Source organism: Vicugna pacos, chromosome 8 (assembly GCF_048564905.1).
Source record: "Vicugna pacos chromosome 8, VicPac4, whole genome shotgun sequence".
Taxonomy (NCBI): Eukaryota; Metazoa; Chordata; class Mammalia; order Artiodactyla; family Camelidae; genus Vicugna; species Vicugna pacos.
The window spans coordinates 39,682,933-39,703,861 of NC_132994.1; the positions used below are offsets into that span (position 1 = coordinate 39,682,933).

At 36.5% G+C, this 20,929-nt stretch overlaps 1 protein-coding gene across 3 annotated transcripts in view; it reads left to right on the top strand.

Moving 5' to 3' along the window:
• DSE (dermatan sulfate epimerase) overlaps positions 1 to 20,929 on the top strand; it is a 60,822-nt gene that overhangs the window by 36,404 nt on the left and 3,489 nt on the right. For all 3 annotated transcript variants that reach the window (XM_015240457.3, XM_072965770.1, XM_015240458.3), the window contains 3 exons: positions 13,264 to 13,517; positions 17,100 to 17,339; positions 19,472 to 19,679. In XM_015240457.3, the coding sequence (XP_015095943.1) occupies positions 13,264 to 13,517; positions 17,100 to 17,339; positions 19,472 to 19,679 (702 nt within the window). The remainder of the gene's footprint in view (positions 1 to 13,263; positions 13,518 to 17,099; positions 17,340 to 19,471; positions 19,680 to 20,929) is intronic.

A 20,929-nucleotide genomic window follows, 5' to 3' on the forward strand; every position in this document is an offset into this window, starting at 1 on the left:
AGCTACCTCCTGTTTGCCTATAGTGTATTGTGACTTAAAAAAAAAATGTTGTCACCAGAGGGAAAAAAAAAGAGACTTTATTCAATATAAAACATGCTTTCAAATATAACATAAATAATTTCTGTTGATGATAGGAAGAAATGGAAGGAAAGTTCAAAGAAGGTCAGATTTAATTAAAATAGGCTTACCACAATAAATCAATGAATGAGAACAACAAGAATGAGAAGATAGGGTGCTAATTGAACATTACAGCCACGTGGGTGTCCTCAAATCACTTTCTGGATATGAAGCCAAAGTGGAACATCGTGCAGGCAGTGCTCCAGGAGGAAAGCATTAGCTTGAATGAATCGTGCTGTTTCTCCTAAAATTAAAAAAGAAAAAAAAGATTTTTGATGAGACATGGATGGCGATTTGGGCTTGTAACAATTTAATGAACAATTTTTAGTTCATTTCTGTGATTCATTTACAATGAATTCACTATTCCAAGAAAAAAATCTAAGGAAAGGGAGAGATAAGACTAAATCCACACATATTGCTAATGTTTTATATTAACTTTAATATCTTCTTTCACTAACCTTTTGGTGATAATGTTGAAAAGCCATATGGAGTTTACTATCTTACCGACTTTGGAGAACCTATTGACATGGGAAAAGTTTTAAGGTATTACTGAAGCCAGTTTGAATCTTTTGCTCTTTGCTTTTCTACCATAGCCTGTCACTTGGTTAGAGAAGATGTGATTACATTCAGCCTTTAGGGTAGGATCAACTTTTATTCTCAATATTACAGATAACTTAGATCTAAAACTTTGGGAAGTGTTTAATGCCCATGGCATGTTGAGGATAGCTTACAAGTTTGGCTCATAATTTAATCTAAATTTATTCATTAATTCTGTTTTATAGCATAGTACATCCTCCAGTTTTTTTAATGACTCACAAAGAATAATTCTAAACTGACTTTTTCCACTTTATTGCCAAATTACTTTTTAAGAGGTACTCTTTAAAAGTGTGTCCCCACGACATGAAGTAAAATAAACATTATTGGTACAAGGTGCTGTTCACAAGCATTATTTCATTGTCTCTCTTGAAAATAAATGGCTTCAAAGCTAAACAATGTTTTGGGGGATGGGAAATATGTTCTTGTTTTTCTACAATGATAAATTATTTTTCATTCTTGAATTGGCTGTGTAGACCCACTTGGTGTTTTACATCTGCCTCCGTCATACACCATATCCTGCCCTCTTTGAACTTTCTGAATTTCTCTGGGGGTCTGGATTCCTTCCTGATGATCTCACAATGGATTTCCCCTGATATCTGGCTCCAGACCCTCTGCTAGATGGAAGGTGCTTTGGGCACCCCAGGTCTCAACCTAGCTCCACGCACAGAAGCAGGCTCTGGGACTGGGTCCTCTCTGCCTACTTATTTGGTGTCACATTTACCCTCTAAGACAGTGGCTTTCAAGCCTTTTTTGACTGTGACCCACAGTAAGAAACGAAGTTTACATAACAACCCAATATACACATAATTTTAACTCTACATATGAAATATATGAGTAGAAACTGCACAAATCAGCCCTTGCATTCAGGTCATGCTTTGCACTCTGCTACTTTCTATTCTATTCCATGCTGTTAAATTCCACTAAAAATTTGCTAATCATAACCCATTATATTAATTCCACAACCTGTTAATAGCTTGTGATCTCTGCCTAACATTCTGATAAACACATGATTCCTTCTCCGAGAATCCCTTCTCTATATTCCTGTTCTTGAATATCTCTAGCGAGGGGACTGCTTCGCTCTTTGAGGTGGCCTCTTTATTCCATAATTCTAGTGCTTAGAGAACTTGTTCCTAAAATACATCAGGAAGCATCTTTTTTTCATTAGGAAACAGTGCAAGTCTGTGATTAATGATTACATTTCAGGTTTCCAGGGCCAAGTGGAATAAATTCTGCAGTGCATTATTTCCAGTTGGCACCCAGAATAAAATCACCCACAGTTCTTTCACTGTTTTAAAAAGGCCACTTCAGCAGAAAGCATATTGTAAAAGAGAAATTCTGATAAAGCATTAAAAAGTGGGAATCTTGGATAAATACTAACCTTTCTGAGGAAACCATAATAGAAAGGAAAATATTGTTTCGTGTATCCTAGGCCCTTAAGGTCAGCCTGGTTTTGGTTTGGATATTTTTCTACCATCAGGGCAGCAAGATTTAGCAATTTGAGTACAGTTTTTGCCATTGTTAAAGTGTCCCTCACTTTTTAAACTTTATATCACAGGTAGTTCTTTGCCCTTTTGCATGTGGTGGTGTCAGCTACTATTAAGAGATTGCTCTAAAATAAATTGGAGTCACCACATGTTCAGGCAGCAGCAGGAAGATTTTGAATGCCTGGTGGCAGGGATGACAAGTCTGATTCTTTAAGGTCGGTGTATTATTGCTAGAGCAGTTGTGACAAAATACCACAGACTAGGTGGCTTTAAACAAATAGCAGTTGATTCTCTCACAGTTCTGAAGCCTAGAAGTCTGAAATCAAGGTGTCAGCAGGGCTGGGTCCTCCTGGAGCCTCGGAAGAGAAACTGTGTCATTCCACTCTCCTAGCTTCAGGTGGTTGTACGCAACTCTTGGTGTTCCTTGGAGATGCGGCACTCATCTGCCTCTCACACGTACTGTGCACCACCAACACATGCACACTTCTTGTCCCTCCATCCTTCCAATATGTATTGTGATTTTAATTGGATGGATATTGTGTTTGCATATTTTAATGAGGCAAAAACTATTGACAACTAAGCCATATCGTGTACTATGATTACTTTTCAATTTGTGTGTAGCCTTTTGTTTTCTCTAGTATTAATAGCAGCCTTCTTGTTTTATTTGCTTAGTGTCCTATACATTTAGCACTGTTTACCAACTAGACTCTCACTCAGTTATGTCAATCTCTTAATCTATTCAAACAAGATATTTTTAATAAGACATTCTTAACAGTTCATCTTCTTGATGAAGTAACTGTTAGAGCCTTTGAGTAGCTATGATCTAGATCTGCTATTCTGATGATGACTTATTCTCCTTTTCCCTCTTGTGTTGGATCCCCTGTGGTATGAGCCTCATGTTGTTGTTCTTTTTCGGAGTGTATCCTAATTTGAGTGGAGAAACTCCCCTGGTTTCCAGAGGAAGTATTCACAAGAGGTAAATGTTGAAACCTTGGACGTCTGCATGTGTACATTTGGCTCTCATGTTTAAATGGTAGTTTGGGTGGGGATGGAAATTGTCTCTCCGAGTTTTGGAGGCATTGTTCTATTGTCTTCTGGCTTCTGCGATGATGAGATGTCTGATTCCATTCTGATTCTTGATGCTTTGAATAAAATTGCAGTACAGTGTGTCTTGGTTTGGGATGGATCTGTTTTCATCCATGTTCTGTGCACCTGATGGACTCTTTCAGTCTGGAAACCCAACCCTGTAGTTCTAGGAACTTTTCTAGATGTATTTGATTTCTTCGCCTTTGTTTTTCTTTGTTTTCTTTTTTGGTTCTCTTTGTATTCAGATGTTCAGCCTCTTGGACCAATTCTCTAATATTCTTTTCTTTCCTCCCCTGTTTTCTGTTTCATTGTCTCATTTCTCTGCCTTCTTGAGATGTCTTCAACTTTCCTTCAGCCCTTCTATTGAACTTGTCTTCCTGCTTCCTATTTTTCTAGTCTGCTGTTGAATCGCTCTATTGAATTCAGTTCTGTTGTTGAATTCGTCAATGCTGTGACAGTGTAATGCTTGGTACTTTTTAATATTTTTTGTCTCTGTTGAAATGCTTACTTTGTTCATGCATTGCTCTTTTGATTTTGATGAGCATCTTTACGACTGTTATTTTGAACCCTATCAGGTAAATCATTCATCTCCATTTCATTAAGATTGGTTTCTTGTTCTTTTGTTTGGAACATAGTCTCCTATGTGTTCATTTTTATATTGAATCAAATCCCAAACATATCATTTCATTACAGTATTTATTTCTGACTTATATTTAATTTTAAATATTTGAAATATTTACATAGTTCACAATGTACTGTGTCAGAATCATAGTACAGATAATGCCATGATAGATAACCTTACGCATATATGGTTTTGCATTTGTAGAGGTTATGTCTTTGGGGTAGATTGCTATAAGTGATATTACTGGGTTGAAATATAAAATGTTTATAAACTTTGTTAAATGTTGCTAAACTCTACCCCATAGGATTTGTACTACTCTGCACCTCTAACAACATTTTAAGAGTGTGCCTGTTCCTCCACGGCTTTTACTAGTGTTTGTCATATCTGAGATTTTTACCAATCTGGATGTTATGTTAGTTGTAGATTTAATTTAAATTTCTTTTATAATAAATGGAGTTGAGAATTTTGAATGGGAGGTGTTTGCCTTTCTTTTTTGGTTAACTGTCTTGTTTGTGGTTTGCTCGTTTTTCCAATGAGATTTTGATCTTTTAAAAATTTTTTATGAACCTTTTGTGTGTTAGGATAAGTCTAACTATATTCAAGATACGTATTACAAATATTTTCTCCCAGTTTGCTATTTGTGTTTGCTTGTGGCATTTTTTCCCCTTTGCAAGAAAAAAAAAAAAGAAATTACATTTTATATGGCCAAAATGATCGATCTTTTCTTCTATTGCTTCTCATTTTTGAATCATAGTTAGAAAGGCTTTCCCTTCTCCAGGTCATAAAGGAATTCATACATGTTTTCTTTAAGAGTGTATAATTTCATACTTGACATTTAGATGCCTAATTCATTTAGAGTTTATTTCTCCTGTATCATGTGAAGTTTGGATGCAATTTTATCCTTTTTTTTTTTTTTTTGGATGACTGTCTAGTTGTTCCAGTGTAACTTGTTAAAGTTTTATCACATACTAAGTTTCCATATATTCTGCACCAATTTCTGAATTTTCTGTTTGATTCCATTGGTATGCTTGTCTGTTCATATGTCAAGACCACTCTGTTTTGATTAGTGAAGTTTTATAGTGTGTTTACTTCTCTGGCAGAGCTAGCCATCCTCCATCATTGTTCTTTTCATTGACTTCCCTGGCTCTTCTTACATGTTTAATTTTTTTCTTACAATCAAATTGACTGTTTCTAAGCATTATTTCTCACATGATCGCTGGATGCTTGCATAATCATTGACTGAAGTGATGACATCAATAAGTTGTTCAGTGAACTTTTTGTAACATATTTTACTTTTTTCATATAAATGTAAAGCATGTTAAACACATATAATACCAAGCTTTCAGTATTCCAGGTTTCAGAATTTCTCCATTATAAAATTCTTTCATAATTTGTTACTAGAATTTGATAGGTAAGCCTGTTTTAAACTCTAGTCCTTTGAGCCCTGCCATTCTAATAAATCAGAGGTCTTATTATCAGATTTGAATCATCTTACTTACTGTGTTTCTCCCTCTTACCTTTTTCAGGCTGGACATTAGCCCAAAACACACTTGGTCAGCACAAAGGGATTACAGTTATGAATGCTGTTTGACTCCATTTAAATAGATTATGCTTGGATGGCATATTTGGATATTTAGATAAAAGGACTTTGTGTCAGTGAATTAAACATTGGAATAATTGTCTTTTCCCATTTAACAACACTACTCTACATTTTATTCACTTTAGCTTGGTATATTTGACATTCAGACTAATTCATTTTCTCTATAAAGCTTGTAGAATACTCTTTTAAGTAAAAAAAAAGAATATTCTTTTTAGTTTCTGCTTTTGCTTAAATTACTCCTCAGTATTCTGCTTGAGTGGGGCCAAACTGACCTAAATTTTTGTATTTTAGAATTTAATATTTGGAATATTGAATCCATAGCTTTAAGATGAAATTTAGTGCTCCATTAAATCTAGTGATTTAATGACTATAGAAATATAAACTGTGGAAGAAAATGGTCTGTTGCATTTCAGGGTTGATAGATTATTTTCCCTGAAGATGTCTTGATATAAGGTTCATTCCCATTCTATCATTCTGTTACCCTTCTTAGCAATTGTAGTCTAGTAGGGAGTAAAGTAGATGTTTGGAAAGAAAAGCTCATTGTCTGTTTCTGTGTCTCTAGCCTGGCTAGTGTAAGCGGCTGAAGGTTCGCAGCAGGCAGGTTCAGGCCCACCAGGCTCTGGACCAGCTGTCCCCGGAGCAGGACGCTAGGAACCCCAGGCTCCCCAGAGGTCTGCGGGGAGAGGAACAGTTGTTTCAGGAATGCTCCATGATTGCATCACATGTTCCTTCGGTGCGCCCTGAGCTACCGTACGAGCACAGTATCGTGTTCTCTCCTCTCACGTCTGCTTCTTTTCCCACATCTCAGCTTGTTTCTGTCGTGGTGTCAGGAACACGGCGGGGCTTTGGACCTCTGAGTGGCATTTCAGCATCAGTGCCCTTCCTCCTCACTCTTGGTAGGTCTGCTGTCTCTAGCACTTCTAGATGGGTTCTTATTGCAAACCTGGTGACTTTCTTTGAAAGCGCAGTGCGTTCTCTCACCAGGAAGAAGTAAAAACAATTCTAGATTCAGATAATGCTGATTCCATTTTTGGCTCCACCATTTAACTGTGTGATCGTGAACGAGTAATTTCCCTATCCAAATAGCACTTTTACAGTCTATAAAATGGGAATGTAATACTTAGTGTGATTTTTGAAGATTAAATGAAGTACGTAAAAGGCTTGGCACACACTATGTGCTTAATTAACATGAAGTACAACTTCTCTTTTTCCTCCCGACTATGAATAATTTATACTTGATGATGAAAATGCCCCTCTTTAGCTACCTGATCAAACACTTGGAATATGGACTCCAAGCCAGGCCAGAGTTCAGTTGAATGTGCCACTTGGATAGCTCGCTACCCACTCTAGGGCCCCCAGATCAAGTCTCTCTCTGTTCGAGGCTTACTCTGCTCTTCTTGGCAAATCACTGTCAAGGTCCTGCTGTGCTTCACCAGTGAGGCCACGTGTGTTAGAAATCCACTTCCTTTGGCTAAAGTTATAGGAATTACTTACAAAATGTAACATATTACTGACATTTAACATTCATGGTTAGTTTTCATGTTCAACTTACAGAGGGAAAAAAGATGAATCACAACCGCCATTAATCATGTTTTTAAAAGTGGTGGTAATACATGACTCTCCCAACTTCTCCGAGATTTTTTCCAAGCACACAAAGGCCTCTGGCTGAACACTGAATGACTGTCTATGAGGTTTACTGTCTTCAGGACACGTTTAGAATGAACAGACTGATTTACATTTTAAAAATAGAATTGATCTTATTTTGGCATATTTTGGTGATGTGACCGAGTACACCCTGTAGGCAGAGATGTAGCTCATGTGCCGTAGACACAGCTGCCGTGGAGCTGGCAGATGTGAGGTTGGGGCCGCTCTAACCCTGTCGAGTTATACTTGGGGGTTTCTGAAGAGTTCATCGCTATGTTCCACATTTCAATTCTTAATTCCTTAAAAGCTTATTTCATTTTCTTTTAAACGTATATTTACACAGGTATCTAGTGTCTAAAATAAACCAGGTTTTTAAACATGAATCTCCTACTTTATGAATTTACTAAGTAAATCTTTTATAGGGATATGAACTATATGTTATCTCAAAATGAGAAAAAGAAGGATTGTTCTGAGATTCTGCTTTTTGGAAAGCTTTAGCAAACAGTACAGCCTCATTTAAACATACTTTTGAAAACACATAGACTTAGCTATACCATGGATCAAATCATGGCCTTCAAAACATAGTTACATAATGTGGAAAACCCTGGTTTAAAACTGTTAAGCTGTAAAAAGTGCTTAAGAACAGGACTAACAACGATAATAACATTGTAAAGGGAGTTATGAGTTGTGCCATTGTTTCCAGTATTTATTTTTTATATTCTGTTGATTCATTTAAGTAAATATCAGTGATCTCTTGACACCTCTTAGATGTTAAATACAGAACTTCTGTTATTCCAAGTACTTATTTTAACAATATTTGTGGTAAATTAAATATAAGAACATAAACAAGATTGTACATAGAGTAGCCTGTGAACCTTGTAATACTAAGTATTAATCTTTTCACAGATAATAATTTTCTACAGACTATGTATCTACTAAAACTGTGGAAAATTTTTGATATAATTATATGATAATTTTAAACTCAAATCTATGCAAAGAAAACTAGATGCTAACATTGTCAGGAGACTTTTTAAAATAATTGTTTCATCAAGTAAGCTGTTAAATTTTAAGTAATACACTCCTTAGATTGTCTGCTATTGTACTTTGTACATAGTAGATAGTTCAGAAGCATTTATGATGATGGAAGCAGCCTATTCATGTCAAATTATTATAAAATTTGTATTAATGAAGCTACTAAATTTTGGAAAGTTTTTTTATGATATGCCTTTTATGCACATCATGATGAATCCTATGCTTTTCCCCACCAACACCCTGCACCCCAACCCAGGCAATTAATCTTTTGGTTTTGTGTGCACATCATGCTGTTTCACATAAGTTCACCTTTAGAAATATTCTAGGCAGTAGATTTTATACTTTTTGGACTCAGAACTCTTTTACACTCTTAAAAATTAATGAGGACATTGAAATCAAAGAGCTTTGTTTATGTGGGCTATACTATTGAAACTTACCATACTAGAAATTAAATCTAAGAAATTTGAAAAATATTTATTTGATCATTTAAAAAAATAAACCCATTTCATATGAACATAGTTAACATAATTTTAGGAAAAAAACTAAAAACTAGATTTTTGAAGACAAAGCATTTAGTGTGAAGGAGGTCATTGTTTTACATTTTTGCAAATCTTGCATATCTGCTTCTGTGTTCAGTCTGTGCAATATAGTGTTTAGGCTGAAATATATGAAGACAGTCCAGCTTCGCACAGACATATGACTGAAGAGGGTGGAGTATTGTAAGAGTCTTTTCAGATAATTATGGATAGCCTTCTTTGATACTGTACTAGAACTTGACAAGTCACAGTTTCATAAAGGTTAACTTTATGTGGAATCTGAATCATAAAAGTTAGTTTCACTGTGGGATCCGAACCCATGTTAATGAACTCATATCTTTTAACTGGTAAAAATCCTTTGGCATGTTTTGCACTTACAATGGATCTTTTATCTATGCATGGTTTTGTACTATCATGCCTTTTTTATTTTGAATGTTTGTTTGCTGAGTTATTCCCCTTTTTCCAAATGTTGACACATTTAGATATACGATGCAAAATAAATCACATTTGTTATAACTGACCTCATCAGAAAATTCTTTAAGAATTGGTAAGCTTTTAAGCTCATGGTAGTGGTACAAGTTTTCCAAAATTCTTTTTATCACTTGAAAGCTCAAATTTTTTGTATTAACAAAGGCTTTCAATTTTCCTTGAACTGGCAGGCTTCCTTGTTCCTTGTTTCAAGAAAACTTCCACTTAAATACCCAAGGCTAAAAAACTGTAATTTGTCAGTTGGTTATTCTCTCACGTAAAAATGATGTTTCATGAAAAAAAGTGGCTAGTTTAGCTTTCAACTCAATGCACAATTTCTTTTCCTCATGACTTACTCACTTTGTTACCCATAGTGCTTTTTACAAACTTCCCATTTCATCAGACAAAATATTAAAAAGATGTGTACTAAAAAATTTGAGATTTTATAAAATTAACCATTTTTACCACTTTATCAAGGATATTCTTGAGTGAAACTGGCTTTTTTTTTTTTTTTTTTAACTTTGAGCGCACGGTCACAAGCAGAGTCATACAAGGATTACTAGAGCAGTTCATTGCCCCTGCCAGGATTCTTGCTAAGGTGCCAGCATTTTTAACCCATTAGTGCTTTTGCATACCAGTGCATATATCAACATATAACATCTTAATATTATTATGAAATACTTTTTACCCATGGATCCCCTTAAAGAGTCTCAGAGACCCCAGGGATTCAAGGACCTTACTTTAAGAAAGCCCTCTAAGGGGAGAAAGTATAGCTTATAAGAAGAGGAATATGGTAAAAATTTTCCTAACTAACCTCTTAACTTATTTAATCTTCTTAACTAACCACCTCTTAACTGACTTGCCAATGAAATTAACCTTCATTCTCTGTGTAACTGGCAGCAACTTAGAGAATGCTGAGCATAAGGCTGGTGAGCCGCCCTCTACGATAGCCATTCGTTTTTGTTCCCACTGGTAGAATTATGTGGTTGGTAAATATGAGTTGTATGTGTTCTCAGACCAGTTTATGCCACTTTCACTAATATCTATAATCACACAATTTTAATAATATATAAATAGAATATATGTGAGTTTAAAAAAGAAGAGTTAATGTTTCCAGAGCCAACTTAAATGCTTTGGAATGACTTACTGTAAAAAATTGCTGTCATAATTTGACATGGATGAGATTAGTAAAAGCTTAGGAAAGAAACTCATAAAAGTCTGGAAGGATTCTACATTCCTTCACAAGTAGCTTTAATTTCTTCCTATGTTATAAAGAAACGAAGGCTAAAATTGTGATGATGTGTGTGTTCTTTGCCGGAAAGAACAATGACACTGATCTCTAGACCTATATTCAAAGAAAAGACTTTTAGCTCCCCCTTCAAAAGATTGGTAAATGTGTACATGTAGATATTTAAGCTGAGATAAAATTCATAAATTAATACCCGTATCTTTTTTTATGATCTATCAGTAAGCGTACTTTTTAAAAAAGTAGATTTAGTAACCACTAGTCAGGATCACATTGAGTAAGATATTTCCTTTGCTGCCATCCATGAGCCAGAAGCAAATTTTCCTTTGATTTCCACGATACTCTGTATCCATAGTTACTCTGTATCTGAAGCTGGTTAAGAATGTATTGGGAAAGGATTTACGTAACTTCTTAGAAATGTAGCTACAGGTCAGATTTCATAATGGTAGAGTGGTGCACCTGATGGTACCATGAACTTTTTTTTAAAATTGATGCCCTAGTATTTTGCTCAATTGGAAACTGCTTGGAATAAGCAACTATATGTGGGAGCTTGGAAATTTTCTCAACAACTTTCACAGTAATATTTCCCAAAGGACAAGAATTATAGTAAGTGTCTTTTATCTATAAAAGTAAGTTCATTGGTGCATCAGACGTTTCAGGGCTCAGGGGATGGCAGCAGTTCATTGATGTCAGCTTTATCATGGCTACGTGTATGTCCTTTATAGATGTATCGTGACATGGTGCAGAGACACGGGGCCAGGAAACAAAAGATTTGGATTCTCTGTCTGGCTCACCGATCACAAGTCAGTGAGGATGGTGTGTCTAACTCCCTGGCCGTGAGCTTGCAGTGTGAGCTGTTTTTTCCCTTAGAAGTAGGGAATGACTTCACACTCCTCACAGTCTGTTTTCAACAAATCCTGGCAAGATGGCTTTGTCTGCGACCAACTGGTTAGGAAGTTCATCAGCCTTAGTCATTTTAGTACCAGGTTGTGTCACCAGCACAGCTAACCATACACTGAATTACTAAATACCAAAGGAGTCTTCCAAATCCCTGATTTCCTAATGGTCACATATTGTCAGTTGTGTGGCCTAGTTTTATATGCTTGTTCCTTCATTTTTTTTTCTTTCCAAAAGTATTTTTTGAGGGTTTACTGTGTGCCAGACACTGTTGTACGATTCCCTAATCGTGGGGTCCAACAATGAATACAATAGAGGAGAAAAGATAACCCTGCACTTGTAGAACTTAAATTCTAGTAGGGAATACATACACGTATATATACATAAATGCTAAGAGGCCAAAAGAGTGAGGAAGGCAAATGAGATACTGTAGGTTGGAGGGTGATGCTGAAATTCTGACAGAGTGAGAAGAGAAGGCCTCACTGAGAAGATCAGATCTTTAATATAAACTCCTGAAGGAGGAACACAGTCTAGAAGATGTAGTGTCTCAGAACCCTCTTAAGTATTCTTAACCTGGGGTCTGTGGAGATTGTATGGGGGAAGTATTTCATCTTAATTTTTGCTAACTCTAACCGAAATTTTAGCATTTCTCCCAAATTACGAATATAGGTAGCCAAAGTATCAGGAGAAACTGTAACTTTGTCACAGATATTTCCACATTACCTACAGTTATTGTATACACCTCAAAATATTGTTTATGCTCATTAGTACTTATAAACTATATAGTTACTGTCCCTGCCTTGTTATTTAATGCTTTAATAAAGAAGCACATATATTACAATTTTTAAAAACCTCTGCTGATAGTTATATTTTAAAGTAGCAGATTTGCTCATGTCCCTATGTGTTATATCTTATGAATTTTAAAGCATACTGAGAAGGAGGCTAAGGCTTCACTAGTTTGCCAAAAGAGGCCTCGGCATAGAAATGGTAAGCTTTCGTTTTATCCCTAGTTGAGAGCTTTCTTCCACCTCCCACAAGTACAGCACACTCTTCATTTGTTTCCCTCTCTTAGAGATTACTTAAATACATCCTGAACAGATAGGGAGGGTTTTTAAGGGTAATTCCGTAGAATTGTGATTGTGAAAGATCCTTTTTAAGCTTCCTGCTTAATGCAGGCCACACACTGTTAACATACTTGCAGAATAATAGAGCAAAGCAAGCAGAAATCTGGCTTCCTAGAGAATGATTAATACTTAGACTTCCTTGAAAAGTATTTGGAGGACCTTAGAGGAAGTGCAGTTTGTTTTATGAGAAGGAATGAGATGCAGAACTCTGAGTTAGAATCAGCTCCTTTCTCTCGCTTACACCAGCATTTTAGTCACTCTCCTCATCATGGTGTTGACCAAGAGGGTCTGTCTAGACTGAGAGGTCCTGAGTGCTACAGCACAGTACCTTCACCTTGACCAACCCGTGGGAAGTAAGACGGGCTGCTCATACCTGTGTGACTGTTTTAGCACAGCAGCCATAGGACAGAACTGAGAACTCTAATGCAGTTAGAAACAGGAGGGTGGGTGCTGGTTAGTGGGTGGTACTCCAGCGAAGTTTGCTCTGCCACTACATGTTATGTGCTTTGGACCTCTTTGAATATATTCTTCTACCTCTCATCAAGAGTTAAAAAAAATCAAAAGTAAAAATTCTCTACATCTTGATGCTGCCAGAAGCTGGAGAGAGAAAAGTATTAACCCTGTAATTTTCACATTAGACAGACTTTATGCTTGTGCCTAATGTGGAGGGAAGTCTATTATTGTGTCATTAAACCTCCTGGACTATACCTTCAATTGTATCCTTTAGTTCTGAGAAATAGACCCTTACGGAGTGTGATGAGGGCTGGGAGCCTTGTGGCACTCATTTGCATGGCTTATTTCCCTTCACAGGTTGGTGAAAGATGCTCCTTGGGATGAAGTCCCACTTGCTCACTCCTTGGTTGGTTTTGCCACTGCCTATGACTTCTTGTACAATTACCTGAGCAAGACACAGCAGGAGAAGTTTCTTGAAGTGATTGCCAACGCCTCGGGATACATGTATGAAACTTCATACAGGAGAGGATGGGGATTTCAGTACCTGCACAATCATCAGCCCACCAACTGCATGGCCTTGCTCACAGGAAGCCTAGTTCTGATGAATCAAGGTACGTGTGGACACAGCCGCGGGGATGCCCGAGCTGACATCAGCTGTCGTTACCATGTTGTAAGGAAAGCATTTATATAACTAGTCTAAGTACATGTTCATACTTGGGCCTAACTGAGCCCCTAAGATGAAATAATACCCAGGGCACCTCTTGGAGAGGTGACAGGCATCTCCTTCCTCATTTCTGCTTGTTATATTAGCCTGCAGGTTATTTAAGTATGGCTTTTCATTGTCCTAAGCCATATCGTTACAGCATAAGATCAGTGGTGAATATTCCTTTTTCCAAAGATTTTTGACAGTGAAGGCAGCCTACCTGGATAAATAGGGTTTTAAAAAGCTGAATAGATGGTTTATTATTTTCCTCACGTACAGATGTGTGTCATTACACCACTATTTTTTTTTTCTCTAGAGACTTTAAAACAATCAATCTAGATCATGCAGGTCAAATTTGGAATTGACTTTTGTGGCTCTTACAGCTGCTTTGCCTTAATGTGTTATGTAACTGCTAATAATGCATTTTCTTTGTTTTTGTAATTCTGACTTAATTACAACTCCTGTGGAAGTCTATAAATGACTAAATAAGATTGTGTTTAAGAAAAGTGAATTATTAGAATGTTAACTATATGCTCGTAACTGGCAAATCTGAAAAGGTTTAACTCTTAATTATATTCCCTATAAGAATTCAGTGAGCATTTTGTAGGTTATCCAGCATCAGATTTTACCCAAGCCTAGCTTTTTCTCTTGTCACATCAACCATCACTTTTATTTAGATCTTAGAAGAAAAGAAACTAAAGTTAATTGAGCATATGACATGTGATAATCTTTGTCCATATTTCATTTAATTCTCACATCAACCATAAAAGGTAGGTGGAATTTGGACCCAGTTCTAGCCAAACTTAATTTCATTCTCTTTCTACTATATTTTGACGCTCTCAGAATAGAAATTCAATTTATAGTATCTTAAAGAAAGCTTGATTAAGAGGGTGAGTTTTCATGCTATCTCCCTTTTCTCCCTATTCTTATAAAACAAACACAAATTTTAAAGTCACAGTGTAAGCCACATGAACACCTACCATCAAACCATGTGTAAATCCAAAGTCCTGTGAAAAGACAACATCATGAAATGGTGGAAAGAAACCTAGAGTGAGCTGAATCTCAGCCTGGGGTCTTGGGTTTTAGTCTAGTACAGTTTTATTTCTTCTAATAAAAAATTTAATTTATTACTAGCAGGAATAGAGCTTATTTCTTCATTCTTCACAGTAGATAAAATTGTTCTGGATAAAAAGCAGGCACCTAAAATACTGGCTCAGATTGGATCAAAATGTGTATTCCCTGCCAGGAGTTTTCACATCCCTTTATCTTCTGGTGAAAGTTGTGGGTTGCTCTGGGATCCACTCCTCCAGAGCCATTATACATTTATAAGAGGATGGGACAGAAGGAGTGGAATCTCTGGTCCCTCACATCTCTGCTAGTGATCAGACGTGCAGCCCCGGCTTTCTTGGCATACTCACTCTAACTTTAGGAGCTACCCCAGCCACACTGTTTCAATAATTCCCTGTTCCCCAGGCCAGCCTTGTAGATACTGACTGAGGTATCTCAGTCAGGTTAGCTCCCGCTGGACTCACATGCAATCTCAACAGTGGGAGAATTAGAATTTTCCCTCTGTTCTGCTGAGCCTGTCTGTGGCTTGGTACCCAGGGCCCACAGGATCACATGTATGTGTTTTACAAATCAGTTGGAAAGAAGACAGATGTGAAATGTTTGAATGACTGCACAATACTTTAACAGTACCAGAGAATGAAATGAGGGGTATCATGAAGTTACAGTTAAATATCAAATGAGTATTAAGTTTAAATTCAGGAGAATATTGTGCTTTAGGTGGATTTCAGATAGTTCATGGAACTTTAAAAGATGGATAGGATATGGATAAGTGAAAATAATGAACATTCCAGGCAAGGTGTATGGATGAAAGAAAAAATACAAGGCATAGCATCGATAAGAACAATACTAATACCTTGTATTGACAGATTTGAAGTTTACAAAGGTAGACATTGCCTCATCTCTCCAGAATAGGGTTTTTATAAGGAAAAAATAAGGAGAACCAAGTAATGGATTATTTGGGGAGCATTGACTAGCAGTCTTGATTTTAAATGTCCCATTGGTGTCTGGTTGGGGATAGAGAATGTAGAGAGGAAAAAGATAAAGATGATTGGGACTTTAAACCCGAATGGCTAGAGACTGGAAATTGAAAACTATCCACGCAGGGCGTGTCAGGTGCGGAAGTGGAGGGAAGAAGGAGCCAGTGCACAGTTAACGGTGACCTCTGCACGGCTGAACCTGAGAGTGGCGCTGCCCCCATGAGATGAGAGCCGGGTCTTACCTAGCCTGGGACCTTGGATTTAGGCTGGGAGGTACCTGGGGGTACCTGGGCCTCTGGAAGCCCCCATGCCCAGCATTTCTGGTAGGACGTGGTAGAGTGTTCAGCGCTGATGATCACACACGTGCCTATGGGAGTAAAACAACAAAAGTCCACTCACATTAGGAGGCAGTGAACGTAATTTTATCCTTACGGGTTATGTGTTTTAAATACAAGTAAACAGAACAAACCTTAAATCTAAAGACCTAAGTTCAGATCAAAGTTATGTTCATTTTTAGTCATGTGCCAGAGGGCTTGGACAAGTCAACCTTTCTGTAATCTTGGAGCAATAACGCATAATTGAGTTGTTAAAAGATTAAGTAAGATTATGGTCAGTGCTGTGTAAATTTATAAATGTTATGAAATGTGAGGAATTATTGCTGCCTAAATGCTGGTCTCACAAGAATTACAGCAAGGTAGCATTTCTGAGTCAAAAGAATTTTATAAAAAATTTAGACCTTTAATTTTCAGTGGGGGAGATTGAAAAATGTGGTAGGTTGAAGAATTGCTTGAACAAAATTGTGTATCTCATTTTTGGTAGATTTGGGGCTCTCAGTTGATTTTTGTCACGTCTAGATTGTCACTCTGATGGTTTCTCCACCCCACTGTGCTGCCTTTTCTGATCCTATGGAATCTAAAAGTATATAAAGAATGAGATATTGTCTTCTAATAAGAGACCAAATCGATGACTGTCCATTTAATTTATAGTATTTACAGCTTATTACAAATTCTAAATAAAATAATGGTTAATGTTTTATAAAATTATAAGCTTCAAAAATCTTTTCAATTAGCATTTTTAGGAAAATTGATTAAAAGTCTCAATATACAAATCTTTTCTTGCAAACATAAAGTATGTACAATTTTTAATCTTAGATGTGATGTGGTTTCAGTTTATTAATGATTATAAAATGACTGATATTTATTTAAAGGTTTATCTTTATTTAATGAATAAATTACCTATATTCAAGAACTTCTTAACTTAAATCACAGACTCATCATACACCTGGATTAGCAGGATGTTATTTACAGCATTGATAAGTGAGAAGTTTACAAAATGCAATTTGTAATATAAACTAGTCAGATAGCTCAGAGGGTTTTTTTGACCATATTTTTATTCATGCTTCGTTACAGCCTTAGTCATTGTTTCCATGTGTTTTTATTCTTCAGGGTATCTTCAGGAAGCTTACTTATGGACCAAACAAGTTCTGACCATCATGGAGAAGTCTCTGGTCTTGCTCCGAGAGGTGACAGATGGCTCCCTCTATGAAGGAGTTGCGTATGGCAGCTACACCACTAGATCACTCTTCCAGTATATGTTTCTCGTTCAGAGGCACTTTGACATCAACCACTTTGGCCACCCATGGCTTAAACAACACTTTGCTTTTATGTATAGAACCATCCTACCAGGTACAGTGAGGACTCAGAAGTGGGAAAACATTAAACTATTGTAATTTTTTTTCTGATTATGAAGATAGGCTAGATGAAGAAGGGAAGTGTGGGATTTGAGCCATATTGGGAATAAAGGGATTATATATAGTCAAAAACATTTTGGGAGCTAATGTGAGGATTTGTAACTTAGGTATTATAAAAGCTTAGCTCATAATAGATCAAATGTAGTTTGTAGCCCCCACAGTGCTTTTATTATTGTAAGTATACAAACTTGGGTACATATACAAACTCATTTTCATGAATCTAAACAAAACATAAACACTTATGATTACATGTTAATTTTCCTTCATGTGTGATTCCCAACCAATCCTATTTTATTTTTTAGTCTTTAATTTTTTCTTCCAAACTATACAGACATGATTCAAAGTGAAAGATTACACCTATGTATTTAAATTGGAGGTTTAGTATTTTCTTTACATATTTTCTTGAAAGAAATGGTATAAAATATAGAAAATGAATCAAAAAATGAATTTCTATGGAAATTCTAGCTTCTTGTTGCTGTATAGCTTAGCCTTTAAAGAGAACTGGCAACTATATATATATAGTTGAGAGAGAGAGAGAGAGAGAGAGAGAATTCATTTCTAACTCCTCTCCTTATTTCTAAATAGGACTAAGTCGTTAGAAAAAGTTTAGGAGGTTAATTTTCATCATGATGGGCTCTCCCCCAGTGAAATACAATTTTTACATGATGATTCTAGATGTACAGCAAACAATCCAGTACTTAAATCATTTTGCTTTGGTTGTAAACTCATGGATTGGATAGAATCTCCATTATTGGATTAGTTATCCCCCCCAACCCCCCAAAAATCCTGCAGAGCAAAAGAACCATATTAAGATTTAGTTTAAATTCAGAATGGTTTTGTTTTGTTGCTTATTCTTAAACATGCAGGAGAGGCCTTTTTCCTTTAGTTCATCTTGGTAAACAAAGGCCATCTAAAGCAAGGAACCTTATAGAGGTCTCAGTGCTTTGTAATTTGATCTGAGACCTAACAGCTGGCCACATCAGGGCTTGTGTCCGCTGTGAGCTGTATGTGGCTACTTCCTAAGCTGGAAAAGTCAGTATGATCACCTCTAAGAGGAGAATTCATGTATTTGTGCCAATTAATTCAACAGCCTTTATCGAACCTCTATGCTCCAGGCAACGCAGCAGGCATAGGATTCAAAGAGTAGCAAAACATTATTTGCTTTCAAGGAGCCCACAGATTAGTAGACGATTCAGAAAATCACGCTTTATAATAAGATTTGCTCAGAAGAGCATTTCCTAAACTGGTAGAAGCAAAATCATTAGCTGTAACTCATGTAAATATAGTCATGGTAACATTTTTAGAAGGGATTCTGTGTTAAATCAATCTGTTCTCAGCATTTCTTTTTTTCTCTATGATGGCTGTTCTGGTCACAATTATTCCTGTCTGACCCACAGTTTTCTCCTGTACTTCTTTTTCAAGAACGCCTGGAGCATATCCAGTCTTACCTGCTTTTGTTTTTCTGGCCTACTCCAGTATGATCTTTGCATTTTCTCTCTTCTCTTCAACTTCTAACAGTACATACTGGCAGGGTCTTCTCTGGGAAGTGTTTAGTTTTCTTCCTATAGATACTTGGTTTATCCCCTACACCTTGTAACTCCAGCTGTATTGGATACCAGATTGAAGCATCTTATATTATTATCTTGGCTTGGGATGTGGGATAGTTGGTGGGAAAGTTAGCGCTCATTTCAGATTCAGGGGCTCACCGTGCACAAGAGAATGGATAGCCCATGTATCTGTGCAATTATAATTGCACATAAAGTGGACACTGGAAAACTAGCAAGGTGGGCAGAATACGAAAGCATTAAAAGTTATTTTCATTACCAATGACAAGTTGCCACATAACAAGTACAAATTTGCACACAAGGTTTTGTGGAAGACTTTTAGAAGGATTCTGATTAATTGGTCTAGGGTAGAGTGTGGGCATGATGGTTTTGTTTGTTGTTTTCATCCAAGATACACAATTGAGTCTTAATTTACAACAAGGATTGAAAAATCATTGTTTAGACCTTTATGAAAGTATGCGGTTATAAACTTACCTTAATTCTGTCAAACTTCTTTCCCCAGGGTTTCAAAGAACTGTGGCTATTGCAGACTCAAATTACAACTGGTTTTATGGTCCAGAAAGCCAATTAGTGTTCCTGGACAAATTTGTCATGCGTAACGGCAGTGGTAACTGGTTGGCTGACCAGATCAGAAAGAACCGTGTGCTGGAAGGTCCAGGGACACCATCCAAAGGGCAGCGCTGGTGTACTCTTCACACGGAATTTCTCTGGTATGACACGTCGTACTGGCTTTAAAGAGAAATTGCACCCAGGGGTACAATGTGCTAGCTTTTTGCATTTAAAAAGAAAACCAATCTAATGTACTTTCTAACCCTTTCTCCATGCCACCTAAGTACTCACAGCTTCAATTCCGTTCATATCTCAGTGTTTGAAACACTTCCTTCCATTTAAGATATAATTACTGTTAGCAATTTTTTATTTTCTTCTATTAGAGATGTCCTAAGCTCACACTATTTCACAGATACGCATCTTTTGATTTGCATCATTTTTGAAATCTTACGAAGAGAAACCGCACAATTTTGACTGGGTTATTCTGATAATCATGCCCCAAAAAAGGTAGTAAAATATTTTGTTTTGTTTTGGTAAATGGAGCATTATAATCTTCTAATAGCAAAGCTGTTACTGAATTTCAAAACTATTTAAAAGTGTTTGACAGTATTTGACAGTTTCACTTTGATAATAAAAGAACCATGTAATTTTTTTGCCTTAATCTTTTAAGCCTAGAAGGAGAAGCCAGGGTCTCCTTTTTTAAGTACTGCCAAATACATTGTTGGCATCCAATAAATTAAAATAAAAATTACAGGAAACTGATTAATCACTAATCCCTGATGTTGTTTCAAGCTCTTGAAATTTGCATTCAACTCCAAAGTAAGCTTCCGTGGTTTGATTTTCATTTTTTTTAAAAAATTCAATTAGGAGGAAAAAAAATAGTTAAGTGGTAACTGGGTAACTGTCAGTTTAACCAGCATTTAAAAAACCATTTTCACAGATGAACTACATACATTAATATGTAACCATTCCTGACTCCTTTCAGGGGTATGAAGCAATTGCTTACCCATAAATAAACAACCAAGAGGGTTCTATAAAGCTGACTATAGGAGTCAGATTAATGCAAAGTCTAACTTGGTTCAGAATCTTCTTTTATAGGAATATGAAAACAGACCAAAAACTGAAAGACAGTTGGCCAGTACAGCTAATATCCATATTTGTTAAATCATGGTAATTAAGCCAACATTATACTAGACCAAAGTAGAGACACAAATTCTGACATCTTGGAACTGAGACTCCAGAACAACAGACAAAACAGTGCAAAATCGAACACTGATAAGATTAACTGTACCATAGGTGATTGCTTACTTTAGGGAAAAAGTATCCGAAAGCTCATATGGGTCTGCCTTTCTTCCCTTGAGCAGCAAGTCATAAACCTGTCTCAAATCAAACAAAATGAACAGTCATCTTC